The sequence below is a fragment of the Ruditapes philippinarum genome, unplaced genomic scaffold, assembly GCF_026571515.1.
Source record: "Ruditapes philippinarum isolate M1 unplaced genomic scaffold, ASM2657151v2 ctg394_1_1_1_1, whole genome shotgun sequence".
Lineage (NCBI taxonomy): Eukaryota > Metazoa > Mollusca > Bivalvia > Venerida > Veneridae > Ruditapes > Ruditapes philippinarum.
In genome coordinates, this window is record NW_026864337.1 from 181,570 (window position 1) to 193,611 (window position 12,042).

Sequence of the window (12,042 nt, forward strand, 5' to 3'; positions counted from 1 at the left end):
ACTGACGTTCGGCCCTATAGACGAATAAACTTTCCAATAGTTTTACTCAGTTTTTTCTTTTGTAAAACGTTTATGAAAGAGAAATGTTTTCCAAATGTAAGTTAATGTTCAAAATCTACCACAAGGCAGGACAATAAAAGAAGCAATGACAATTTGTAGAAACAAAAACAAGCCAATAAATGACATAAGACATCCTCAATATATTAATAAAGCGTGACGTAACCGTTACCACTTTTCACATGTAAACATTTTTGCGCAATAGATCTGTAAATGTAGACATATATATTAGAAGTTATTGATTATGTGCATGCTGACACGGATCATCTTAGGTTTACGGCAGGTGTCCTTGGTAACAACAAATAGTGTGGACTGCACGTTTTTTAAAATATGGCTGTCATGGTCTATGGAATAATCATCAGTACCCCCCCCCCCCAAAAAAAAAATTAAATAAATGATAAATAAAGGAAGATTAAAAATTCTGTCAAAATATAAGTCTTTGTTCCAAAAGCTGCCACAGGGAAGGTCAATTAAGGTAACAGGTGTATTGATGCATAAATATGTATTGAAAGATAATACATGAAGCTACAAGCGAATATCTGACTTTGGACGTTCGAAATGATACTTTTCTATTTAAGTTTATTTACGAAGTGATCATAAACTCTGTGGTTATTCGAGGTCCCAAGAGAATCTTTTTTATACATTATGAGGGAACCACTAGGCAATGTTAGATGCAAAATACATAACTATATATAAATAAAAAATGTTTTTAGCTCACTTTTTGCTGTCATAGATACTTTGTAAGTTTTATATAGATTTTTACTTTATGTTTAATTGTTTCACTGGAAACCCCTACTGAGACTGGACCCCACATGTGTACTCTTACAACTTTTGCTTACACATACACAGTACAATTCTAATGTACAATTTCACGACGGGGTGCCTCTTTTGGCAAAGTTTAGTAAAAACCGAGGTAACTTTGTCAAAAACGACTCTTGAAAACGTCGGCATTGTATGTTTCAAATTTCGACAAAACAACCGTATTTTTTTCACATGCAGAGAAAACTGTGCAACCTGACTAAAAGTTTACCAAACTCCTCACAGTGATTACTTCCCTTGGCAGATTGTAATCACTGTCATCGCAGAAGTCACGTGTTCATGAAAGTTATCATGACATAACGCCGAAATTCAAATGTAAATATCGACAGTTTCATAGAAAACATAATGTAATTTTCTCTTTCTGTTTTATTTGTAACTTTTCGTACCTATGTTCGTTACAGTTTATAAAAAAAGTGTACAAAATAATGAAAAATAAATTTAAAAAAAAAAAAATCAAAATATTGATACAAATGTTTGTGATGGCAGAGATCTCTGTATTGTTAAGGGGAGATCGCTGCATAGGAGATTGAAATTTGACACGGGACCCTCTGAACGTTCCGCGGCTTCCACCCTATCTATCGCAATAGCATTTAGATGAAAAATGGACGCGTTATTTTGAAATGTCACATGTAAGCAATTCTTATCCAACATTTATTTTTTTTATCAAATATACTCAGAACAATAAATAACATTCATGTATTTTATAGTTATAGATTTTTAATTTATGTCAATGCTAAAGTTAACTTATAGATCAGAGCTATTCCACTTGCCAATCTTATCCCAATCTAATCCCAAGTAAATGGCAAAATTTGGTGTACAATACCATATTTCCAATGAAAAGCAGCACAACCACATCTTTTAATGCATCGCTACACGAGTATCAATCTTGCCCAATATGAAGCAAAAGAAACCACAATGGGTCAAAGTAAATCATACGAAACATTGAACGGTTTGACCCCACAGATGAGTACACCTATCGCTCGCTCTGCTAGCGTACAAACGATTAATTATTCAAGTTTAAAGATATATCAATACTCATTTATTTGAGATATTGTATTTATTTTAAAATAACAGATTTTGAATCCTTATTGTCATTGACTGATTTATGATAAATAAAGCATTTGGCACGCACTCATTTGAAGATTTGATCAATCTGGCAATTATACGTTCAATAAGCAGAACGTACACAAGTATATATACTTATATACTATACAAAAAATGCATAAAAAGGTATATCTACATTTATTATCTATTAAATACTTTGTAGTAAACACCCGATACAGTACTTCTTGTATCAGTTAAAAAAAACCCGTTCGTTACTGTTGAGTGACTGCCACATTATTTTACATTTGCAAATGTACTCGATGTCATTTGGATTCTTTTTAAAAGGTAAGATTTTTATACATATTTTATGAAAGAAAAATAAAATGTACATTATTATGTAAGTTATTTAAATACTATAGTTGAATTTGTTAATTTTTGGGGAAAATTTTAGCATCTTAAATCGTAAACAGCAAGATAATTGCTATTTAAAACACATATACATTAATACATATTCTATTAAAGAATTTGTGATATTTAATTGTCAAAACATTCCGATATTTATGCAAAGAGTCTTTTTAAAGCTTTATTTTACGGGTAAAAAATTGAAATATAAACGTTAATGTAACTGATATATTGATAAATAATAGTGTACTATATATCTAATTTTTGCTATACTATTCTATTGTTTTATATTCCTTTAATATTATTACAATGTATCTTTATATCTCTCGGTGACAATAAGCACAATACAGTATAAATCGACATAACTGCTTTAACCTTTACATGTACCACGCTAAATATCTTAAATGAATTTATCCATCTTTAATTCTGGACAAAACCATTCATTCTTTTCAGAAAAGGTTTCACAAGCCATTGACTGAATAGCGAACAGTGCAGGCCATGATAAGACGACACGAATATGCCGGCTCATTTTGATCTGCACTGGTCGGATAACCAATAGCAAGCTTACTATTTGTTTATGATACAGTACATAATTTGAAACATTTTTGTCGATGTTTATCATGTATAGTTATAACTTAAAAACGTATAAATTTATAAAATTAATACTTTAATTTGTGTGCATGACTACGAATATGTTATGATACAATTTCATTTCATCTCTACATTTATTATTTTAATGATATACTATACAAGTCATAAGCATATGATTATGTATCTTAATATTAGTATACGCTTGAATAAAAATAAAATAAGTATACGATTGTATTGGCTCAATTTCAGTTACTGTTGCCCGGCTGTTAAAATGTGTACTGTTAAAGTAACACTTGTCATTTATGTGTATGATATCTACCTTATGATGATTAACATGTGGCTCATATTGAACTATATCGCATGAAAACAAAGTAAGAAAAAACCCATTCCAGGACTGAGGTTAATATAAAATTCAAAGGCTCCCTATGCTATTCAAATTTTCAACATTGTTGCCTGGTTTTTTTTATGTAGAAGGTTTTAAAAGAAAATATTTACAATGTTTTCTAAATGTAAATTAATGTTTCGCTAAAGCTATCACAGTGCAGGTCATTTAAAGACAGATTTATATTGATTTAAAAAGCTTTTGCCGAAGTGAAACCATTTGATGCTAAAAAAAATCATTAAAATTATGACTTTAGACTTCTTTCTACAATATAATTATATTTTTTTTCAATTTAAGTTTACTTTAAAAAGTTACCATTATATGCGGCGAGGACATTGGTGATCCCAGAGGAATCGTTTATATTATGTTGAGCAGAACAATTAGACAATCCATCATGCTAAATATATTATATAATTGCTTCTTTGTTTCTGTTAAAAGCATAAAGGTTATGACTTCTATAATTCTATATAAGTCACTGTTTTTTTTTGTTTTTTTTTGCCTGCAGTGGTGACTATTGAATATAAATATAAGCAATTCTATTTAATTTATATAACATTATAAGATATTAACAGATTAATTATATCGATAAGAGAATCCGTTCTTCATAAATACTAGTCGAATGTCCTGTACTGAATAAATATCAAAAACAAAAGATGCACAAACAAAACAAGAGACGAAATATCAAGTTTCAAACTAATTTCAAACTAATAAACCTTATATAAGATATTTACGCAAATGATTAAATACACTAGAATATGAAATTTTATCTAACTTGGTTTAGGTTTGTTTCTACAATGGAACGCCACAGTGATGCTTCAAGACAATCGACAAACCCTGCAGTCACGACCACGACAAAAACATTCCGTTCATTTGGTGTTGTCATTGTTCTTGTGATATTTATTTTCGGCTACACAGCTTTAACGATGAATCACAGTCGTTCAGTTTATTACGGAGGTAAGTCCTAACGTCTACAACTGATTATATGTGATTGAATTATGAAATCAATATTTAAACAATATTCATCAAAATAAATGATATTTTGCTAGAGCTCTTTCAATTAATATCAAATCAAAATGAAAGACAAATCGAGAGAAAAATCATTACAAGACCACATCTTACTGGGCTAGATACTTTAGTCCATTAAAATAAGTCATTTGAGTGCATATTTATATTTTTAAAAGCTTAAAAAATATTTTGAGCTCAATTTTAAAACATGTTCTATCAACTTGCTATTATCTTTGATCACTTTTGGGTCCGTTTCGAGATATTTTACCAGTACAAAATGTGTTGGTGTTATAGGAGAATAAGGAAACTAATATGTATCAACTAACTATTATTTTTAATCACTTTTGGGTCCGTTTCCAGATATTTTACCAGTACAAAATGTATTGGTGATATAGGAGAATAAGGAAACTTCGTTGCCCAAGTAAGGTTTGGGATCAGTGGTTTGATGGGGAAATACATTTACCACCCGGACATCACTCCAAATATTTAAACAGTAACTTACAGTGACATTGTGCTCATTTTTTTCATTGTCAAACTGAGCTGAAATGATTATTTATTTCATAAGATTGACTGTTATAGTGGTTATTGATTAAAAGTTGAAATTAGAAATGTTTAAAGTAAAATATAAAGCTGCCTAAAATGTCAAAAGACTGTCCAAGACTTTTTATAAATTAAAAGTTACAGTTAAATATTTTGATGTATTTATGATTCATGCAAAGTAGATAATAAAGTTGAAGGAATTATGGCAAAATGCAACCTTATATTGACTCACAATACTCTCATGGGTGGTCATAATACCACTTTAATTGCTGCCCAGTATGATAGACAAGATCAACAAGGAAGGTCGTCGTTCAATGAACTGGGAGTGATGACCGGATGGTTAATATTTTCCCATCAAACCACTCATCCCAAGACCAAGTTTTCACAAGTATCCAGAAAATGGGTACCTTATATCTAAAGGACGTTAAAATTAATAACTATGAAAAAATAAAATACCAACGCATTTGAGAAGAGTATATCAACTGTTTATGCACATCCTTACTTAGATTTCTGTTGTTGTTTTTTTTAAATTAAGGTTGTTTCTGTCTTTACATATACGTTTAGTGGTTTCTTCTCAATAAGGTGAATTAAGTTATTAGATTAACAGAAAAGAATGGAGAGGATGGTGGTTGTTGGTAGAAATTGTTGTTTGTATCTAATGTTATAAAAATAGGTATATACAACAGGTACAATACCGCCTCCTGTAGAAGTTGCATCAAGATCAGGTCCAAAACACCGTACAGTCCATGCCGATACCAAAGGCAGTTTTGCTGCCTCGAGAGACAATAGAGAGGGAAATGGAATCAAACCACAGGAACCCAAAGATGTAAACGTGACTCTAAGGGAATCTTTTCTTGATAAAATAACGGCGTCAATTGGCGATAATGTTGTCAGCAAGGCTAAAATCATTTTAATTATAGCATATATGAGAACTGGTTCTACTCTAACTGGTGCTATCTTCCAGAGTTTTCCAGGAACATTCTATGTCTTTGAGCCAATTAGGCTTATTGGAAGTTTCTTTAATAGTATGGCACGCAACAAAATGCAGCGAGGAACATTAAAGTTTGCCAATGGGACACAAAGGTTTGTACTGGTTAAATTGACTTGTCATCTTAATTATGACTATAATACGCAATACATTTTAATCACCTCTGAAAGATATATGTTCATACTTACTTTAAACTTTAATTAATTTATTAAATGAACTTTCGGCATTTGTACCATTTTGTCTTAAACCATAAATTGTTATTGGTTTACAATAAGGTTATAATTTTAGCCTCGTTTTCATATCCAAATTGATAAAGTCCATATCAAATCACTATTGCACACTATCTAACATTATTTTCACTTTATTTTTATACTCTAGTATATTTTTTGAAGTCTAAAGAAATATGTTAAAACACTTTTGTTCTCCGTCAGGCCTCTTTTATTTTCAGAAATAAAACATTCAGATTACATTCTTTTTACACTCAAATTAACAGAGCTCTGTCAAAATGTAAAAAATGGTGATGTGAAATAAAGAGGTCACTATATAGTGTTGTATAAGATAGTGGTTTATTAAACCTAAAACCTTTGAAACACACAGTTTGAACACCGACCAGTATAGATTTGACAGTTGTATGCTCGTCTTCTAGTTTTAGTATCGTACAATGTTTAATAACTTCTGTCAAAACATATACTGTATATTTTAGGGTGTATTTATTTGGAATTTAACACAACCTTGATTTTATGAGGCTGAAAGAAAAAAAAACATTAGTACTGGTATTTGATCTATTACGTAACTATAGATTTGTAATATTGTAATTACACAACTGTTTTGTATGAATTAAAATTATTGTACTTTCGTAGTTTTCATGATTGTGTGTCCTTTTTGATCATATCTTTGAAATTTAATTTCATCTTTAATAGAAACGATGTAAATGTTTATTGTATACTTATAAATGAAATATTGAGAAATATTGATTCGTATTTTCATTTAAAAAATTTATTTTTCACTGCAGTAAAACATATATGTTCCGTATTTTCATTGGGGTCTTGCCGGAATACTTTTTTCTAAATTCAGCCAATACACACAATTTTAGGGGAAGTCTTTCAAAGAGTAATGTCAAAAAAGAAAAAATGTATATAATAAACAGGAAATTCAAGTTTTTTCTATAAATACAGGATTTATCTTCATCTTGTGGTATAAAAAATTATCATATTTCACTTGTGGCTACCGCCACTCTTTAAATATTTATTTTTATACCACTGGATGAAAATAAATCTGTATTGATAGGAAAACAACTTGAATATCCTCTATGTAATTTTTAATGTATACTTATTTAATATGTTATTTTCCATTTTACTTCGTTAACCATTTACCTCATATATACGCGAAACAACGCACTTTCGACCCCCCCCCCTTTTTTAGGCCTGAAGTAGTGAACAAATGTCCTATTTGGGCCCAAAACACATGTTTTCGTTTCAGAAATGTTGCTAAAAAAAGTGAGCACTTTTTCGGCGCCGCCCCCCATTCAAAAGATACATCAGGGGGTTGCCAGAAGGGGGATGTACCCCCTTCTGTTTGGGGGTTTGAAGGGGGGTGGAGTCCCCCTCATTGCCAAGAAAATTTTGGACTTGTGAGAGGCTAAAAATGACCCCAGGTCGATCATAAGGTAACGTGTAACCAACGCTGAAAAGCCTTTGACTCTACCTCAATCCATTGAGAAGTTGCAGCACTTTGAAATAAATTTTGATGGAAAATATCGAGGCAAAATAGTGATTTTTGGCAATTTTGAGATGTCCCCTTGTTGCCATGGTAACAGGAAATTTAAGACTGAGCATGTTGTTACAAAGGCAATGGTCCAGTCAACATTTGTGCCAAGTTTGATTAGTATTGAAGCATTTTTCATAGTTTCATAGCAGTTTGAACTTGTAACAGGAGGCTTTTCACTGAAAACGGCCATTTTTCACAATATGCTCATGGGGGAAAGGGTTAACTGACAGGATCGATCTTTTTAGCTGGTTCAACATTACATTTTTTTTCTTTTGCAGAAACGTGTTGCTAGAGGATAAACAAAGTATTATACTTGACGAAATTAATAGCTGGCTAAATTGTAAACTAACAGCTTTAAATATACATACATTGTCAAATCCCCATCATGCACAGCATACAAATATCATGGCAGCGTTTACAAATTGCATGAAAGAAGAAAAGAAGAAACAAACGCCTAATTTGCGAAGATGTTTCGATGAAGCAACAAGTTTGTGTAAGAAAGCACCGTTGAGGATTATAAAATTTATACGTATAAAGATGAAAGACGCTGCAATGTTGTTATTATTATATCCCAATTTGAAAATAGTTCATTTAGTAAGAGATCCTAGAGGTATTATGAACTCTAGATTCAAAATTCATATGGCTTCAGAGGATAAAATAAAATCTCAAGTAGTCGGTCATTGCACAACAGTTTATGAAGATCTGAAGATTTCAAAAGAAATAATATCTGAATTTCCAGGCAGACTTAAAGTCATTCTCTACGAGGATTTGGCTGAAAGACCATTGGAAACTGCTCAATCTATGTTTAGATTTTCAGGATTACCATTTAATGACTATGTACAAACATTCGTCGAAAGGCAAACGAGCGCTCAACGAAATTCGGGCAAATACACGACTCTTAGAAAAAATTCCACTGTTACTGCAAATACATGGAGAAAGCAAATAAGATTTAAAGTTCAAAATATTGTATATAATTCATGTTTGGAAAGCAATAAAATTATTGGATACCTTCCGTTTTCATCTGAAAAAATGTTAAGAAACTTAACTGTTGCATCTAGAAAGAAACTAGATGTCAACGCTGAACTTTTGAAAAGTAAAATCAAGTATTCCTCTTAATCATGAATAAGTTGATTGACGAAAAATATATTTCGGATAGTTGTCTTTTATTGTCATATATCGTGTTGGAGTCGAGGGAAATGAAGTGTTATAAGAATAACAAGAAATTGGCTGTTCAAAAGTGCCAAATTGAAAATGTTGCCGACTTGAATCAATTACTTTTTTGAAACGGCCTTTGATGAAGTAAACATGTAAAATTGAATAATTGTGTGAACTATTCGCCGAATATTAATGTTCCAGTTCTAGGTGACAACTTAGTGCTACTTCTTGAAAAGTGATATTTACAAACTGTGATAACTGAAGGTATAAAACAAGCTATAAAGTCGTTCTTAAAGATGTTAATGTGAACGGCGGAAGACGCTTTAGATGAAGGTTCAGCAGTTCTGTAAGCTAAAAACAATTTATGAGCAGTATTATTTTATTGATATCAAGTTTGATCTCTCTTACATAAAACATTGTTCGTCAAAGCTAGGATTAGAATATTTATTTTGGTTACAGGAACAATAAGTAAATATACATTCTCTTTGATGGCATTTATTTCGTAGACTTTTATGTGGTTATTTCCCTTTATGTGCGTAAAAAGAACAAACGAGAGAAAAACTAAGTAGCCAAATAAGTATTGCCTCATTAGCACTTCCGTCCGTCTGTCTGATCGTCAATTCACAGACAATTGGTTTCCACAGCATAAATTTTGAACGATTTTAGTGATTTTGTTTATTTTTGAGATATTACTTAGTATTTCCCTTTTATACAAAAACAGCAATTATTTTTTATATATGACCTATTTAGTAAATGTAAAGATAATTCTCCAAACTATGTAACTTTTAAAAAAGTATAGATAAAGAGTGCTAATATGGCAATAGCAACAAGACTGAACTTGAATAAAAATAATAAGTATTAAATTTAATGTTTACAAATAATTCATGCGAAACACATACATATATCTTAATTTGGAAAATTATTAAATAAAGCGAGATATTGGCTTATGCCAGCACTATAAAGTGTTGAGAATTGAGTACCGCTCAAGCCGGTTCTAGGGGGCGTGAGGGATGTTGCACATATTCATTATCCTTCATGTACGGACTCAATCCAACCGAATCTGCAATTTTCTTGTAATTTTGTTGTGATTAATGCTTCTGAGGGATCACTTTGTTTCTTGATTTTTAGTTGTTATCATATATAGTCTCACGTCGTATTTGTTCTCAACCAGTAGCTATATACAAAATATCGGAGACTTGTAGATTTTCACTCGAAAGCATTAAGACAATAACTCCTGTTAACTATTTTAAAAGACTACCTCATTGTTTGTACACTGTTTTTTGTATCTCTTTTATTTTTATTATCCATCATGTACAGACTCAATCAAACCGAATCTGAAATGTTCACGTTATTTTGTTGTAATTAATGCCTTCGAGGGATCACACCTTTTCAAATTTTAGTGTTTTAAACAAATACATTATGTTCATTTAATATGACATATTGGCAAAGTATATGCCAAATATCATTAGCGACAAATAAAAGCACACGTTTTATAGATCAGGACCCATATAGAACTACCGAGCACTTCAACCTAAAAAATATCGACGCCACGACGTATTACTCACATAAAGTCACATCTTCTAGAAAGTAATCGCAACAGACGTGATGCACTTTCTGTGTCTGTCTATCGATTTTGATATATCATTATACCAACTATCGTCATATGTTCTTTGAAGTCTGAGCATCGTCATTCTCATTTCCTCAATTCCGTTTAATCGTTTTCCTTCAATTTTGGGCAGATTGCAAAAAACAATGTTGCTAAACCCGGACTTAAGGGACTGTGTTCAAACTTCTCATAGTCGACATTAAAATATATAACGTATTGTAATTTATACGAGGGTTGTCCAAAAAATTCGTGCACTGCAGTAATTATCGAAAGAGTTTTTGATAAAAAATTATGAATTTTATATCACTGGAAGGGGAAATCTGTCTTAAATAAGAAAAAGAATCATCATACAATTACCTTAGTAACGTAGTACCGGCGCACGACAGAAAATTGGGTTAGTTCATTACTTTGATTGTATTAATTTTTGTTGCTTGTAAACTGGCATTTGCTTTTTATGTCATAACTTGTATTACTGCAATTAGAGGAATGATTGATGCAAAGTATTTTGCAGTTTTTATTATTCTTATGCAACCTACATGTAACATATTACACCAGTGCACAAATATATTGGACAACCCTTGTCACATACGCCGGCATTACGGACGGACGTCTGCCTGATCGGTTGTCATCGTCTACCGACTATCACCTCTCTACAAAGCGTTTTTGCCATTTATAAACCAGCCTTCGTGACAATGAACTGGTCCCACTTGCCGTTTTAAGTTCTTTGTAGGTATCTGTTGGTGTTTTTTCCAATACTTGCGCAAAATTAAATGATCGTTTGTATTTCCAGACGTTTAGAAATTGACATTTTCATGTAATGACAGTATTGACAACCACACGGAAATATTTGTTTACGACCGTTACAATAGGGCAAATGACATCATATTTTCTAGAGAAGTCCGGAATACATACACACACTTTTCCCTGAATTTTGACGTTTATATGTAGTGTTTAAAGGATTATGTGATGCATCAAATTAATGAACTAACCCAAATTTTTGTCGTGCGCCGGTATTACGTTACTAAGGTAGCTGTATGACGATTCTTTTTTACGACACACCGGTAACACGGCTTTTCCTTTTTTTTTCTTATTTGCGACAGATTTCCCCTTCGAGTGATATATAATTTATGCCTTTTCATCAATAACTCCCAAGACAATAACTGTAGTGCACAAATTTTTTGGACAACCCTCGTATATTCGTATCACTTACCCTATGAGCATGCGCATTATCTTGATGAAAAGACATAAACATTTGTATTTTTTATTTCCATATTCGGTCCTTCTTCCGAAAGGACTTCACACGAAAGGGAAGAACCTAAAAATTTAATGGCACTGTTACCAGGAAAGTCAATAAAGAACCATTTTCCGCAAAGCTATTCAATATGAAAAAGCTATTTGATTTTTAATAAGATAAAGGAAATTAATATTAATAATGTAGTTATGAAATAATTAAAAATAATGCGCATTTTATTTTTTGATAACAAGATGAGTTGGCGGTCACATCGTGCGGTACGACATTAGACAGAAAAAATCTTCATCTATCCATGAAGAAGGTGAACAATTTCTTATTTAAAGATTACTGACACTCGTTTTTTCCGTGGTGGTGTTACAGGGGTTTTCCAAATAATTGATTACTCCTTAGTTACTGGATCAAAGATTTGAATCCAGCTATCGTCACAAGTTATT

The 12,042-nt window shown here is 31.7% G+C and overlaps 1 protein-coding gene across 2 annotated transcripts; it reads left to right on the forward strand.

Moving 5' to 3' along the window:
• The first annotated feature begins 2,148 nt into the window (after positions 1-2,148).
• Positions 2,149-9,228, forward strand: LOC132725257 (carbohydrate sulfotransferase 1-like). 2 transcript variants are annotated; one of them, XM_060710354.1, is made up of 4 exons: positions 2,149-2,265; positions 4,077-4,249; positions 5,527-5,923; positions 7,874-9,228. In XM_060710354.1, the coding sequence occupies exons 2-4, from the start codon at positions 4,090-4,092 to the stop codon at positions 8,709-8,711; spliced, it is 1,395 nt and encodes a 464-aa protein (XP_060566337.1). In that variant the 5' UTR covers positions 2,149-2,265; positions 4,077-4,089; the 3' UTR covers positions 8,712-9,228. The 2 variants fall into 2 exon arrangements, with proteins under 2 accessions (XP_060566337.1, XP_060566336.1); XM_060710353.1 differs by lacking the exon at positions 2,149-2,265 and having other exon boundaries at positions 3,819-4,249; positions 7,874-9,227.
• Positions 9,229-12,042: the final 2,814 nt, after the last annotated feature.